Source organism: Olea europaea, unplaced genomic scaffold (genome assembly GCF_002742605.1).
Source record: "Olea europaea var. sylvestris unplaced genomic scaffold, O_europaea_v1 scaffold6210, whole genome shotgun sequence".
NCBI lineage: Eukaryota > Viridiplantae > Streptophyta > Magnoliopsida > Lamiales > Oleaceae > Olea > Olea europaea.
Genome location: NW_019264566.1, coordinates 10298 through 12168, shown reverse-complemented (window position 1 = coordinate 12168; position 1871 = coordinate 10298). Strand labels below are relative to the sequence as shown.

At 41.6% G+C, this 1871-nt stretch overlaps 1 protein-coding gene across 1 annotated transcript; it reads left to right on the top strand.

Moving 5' to 3' along the window:
- Positions 1-342: 342 nt before the first annotated feature.
- Positions 343-1844, top strand: LOC111389778 (patatin-like protein 6). Its single transcript, XM_023014746.1, has one exon. It carries the CDS (start codon positions 441-443, stop codon positions 1677-1679), a length of 1239 nt encoding a protein of 412 aa, XP_022870514.1. The 5' UTR covers positions 343-440; the 3' UTR covers positions 1680-1844.
- The last annotated feature ends 27 nt before the right edge of the window (positions 1845-1871 follow it).

Sequence of the window (1871 nt, the reverse complement as noted above, 5' to 3'; positions counted from 1 at the left end):
ATTAAATGTCTAGAATGACATTTTTATTCATGATATGATATTTCTCTATACTTTAAATATTGTTCTCGACATTTTTGTGTTTAGCATTAATTGTGTTTTCACATGTGCAATATGAAATTATTTATTCTTTTATTAAGTGTAAAATAGAGAATTTGGTATCAAATTTGACCATTTTTTTGTAAAAATTATCAAAAGTGGATATTTTTTAATTAATATATGTAAAATTGGACATTTTTGTAAATGTCCCTAATTAATTCAACCAAAATTAGACCCTACCCGACCTAGGTTGGTGACCGTCCTTTGACCACGTCTTCTTTCTGGCCTGCACTGCACAGTCAAAAATGTATAAATCCACTCGTTCTTCCATTTCAGACACATCATCACAAAGAGAAATTTGCCTACACAAATTGATGATAGTTTGATTACAGATTTCTTGAGAAATGGCGTGTGTGGATAGTATTAACAATAACAGTCTTATAGCAGAAATGCAAGAGTCCAGTATCAATCCAGACAAATTGAACTACGAGATTTTTTCGATTTTGGAATCAAAGTTTCTCTTCGGTTACGAAGATAGGAAACTTTGGATTCCAAAACAAATCTCTCCGGTCATTGAACAACCAAACGCCGTTGTCAACGACGGTGACGATGTTCAGACCTTAAAATACCAGAGAGGTAAAATCTGCATTCTCAGCATCGACGGCGGTGGAATGCACAACATAATATCTGGTAAAGCGATTTCGTATCTGGAAATGGCGTTGAAGGATAAGTCGGGGAATCCGGCAGCCAGGATAGCGGATTATTTTGACGTTGCTGCCGGCACTGGCTTCGGAGGAATTTTCACGGCGATGCTTTTTGGTACTAAAGATCAGAACCGGCCTCTTTTTGACGCTGAAGACACGTGGAAGTTCCTCGCAGCGGAAGGGAAAAAATTCTACCGCACATGTCAGTCCAAGCCTAATTTCTTCAAGAGAGTGTTCAATAGAAATGGCGGCGGAGGAAATACCACCACAAGTTCAGCAACGGCGGATCTGGAAAAGATGATGAAGCAGGCGTTTACGGATGAGAAAACAGGGCGGAGTTTAACGTTGAAGGACACGCTAAAACCAGCTTTGATTTCGTGCTATGACCTCTCCAGTACGGCGCCGTTTTTGTTCTCCCGAGCGGATGCTTTAGAAACGGACAGCTACAACTTCAACATATGGGAGGTATGCTTGGCGACGTCGGCCGTACCGGGCATTTATGACCCGGTTTGCATGAAATCGGTTGACGGAATGAACCGTTGCATCGGTGTGGACGGGGGACTGACCATGAACAATCCAACTGTGGCAGCTATTACGCACGTGATTCATAACAAAGAGGAGTTTCCATTTGTTCGAGGAGTCGAAGACGTCTTGGTACTTTCAATAGGTACTGGTGGCCAGCTGTTAGAACGTAGTTTCGAGTTTGAGCAAGTCAAGAAATGGAAGGCTGAGGATTGGGCTCGACCTCTAGCTAGGATTTCTGGCAACGGCTCGGCCGAGTTGGTTGATCACGCTGTTGCTATGGCCTTTGGTCAGAACCAGAGCAGTAATTACGTCCGTATTCAGGTATTTTCTCGTTTCTATCTAAGTTTGAAAAGTTTGCTTGTACAAAAATACACAAATTCTAAAATAAATATAAGAGACATGGTATGGGACTAACGTACCCAGTTGGATATTTTGGGGCCATGCAATTTATTGTAGGGAAGTGTGAAGATTAGTGAAGGAGAGGCCGCCAAACTGCCAACCCAAAAGTAGACTGTTAGATATTGACATAGTATGCCCAGACCAGACTCTGTTCTCCTGCTGTTTTTATTACCTACATCTGTTTTTCACCCCTGTAGGACAGGGTAA

Coding starts and splice junctions, on each gene's coding strand:
- LOC111389778 (XM_023014746.1), top strand. CDS start 441: ATGGCGTGTGTGGATAGTATTAACAATAACAGTCTTATAGCAGAAATG.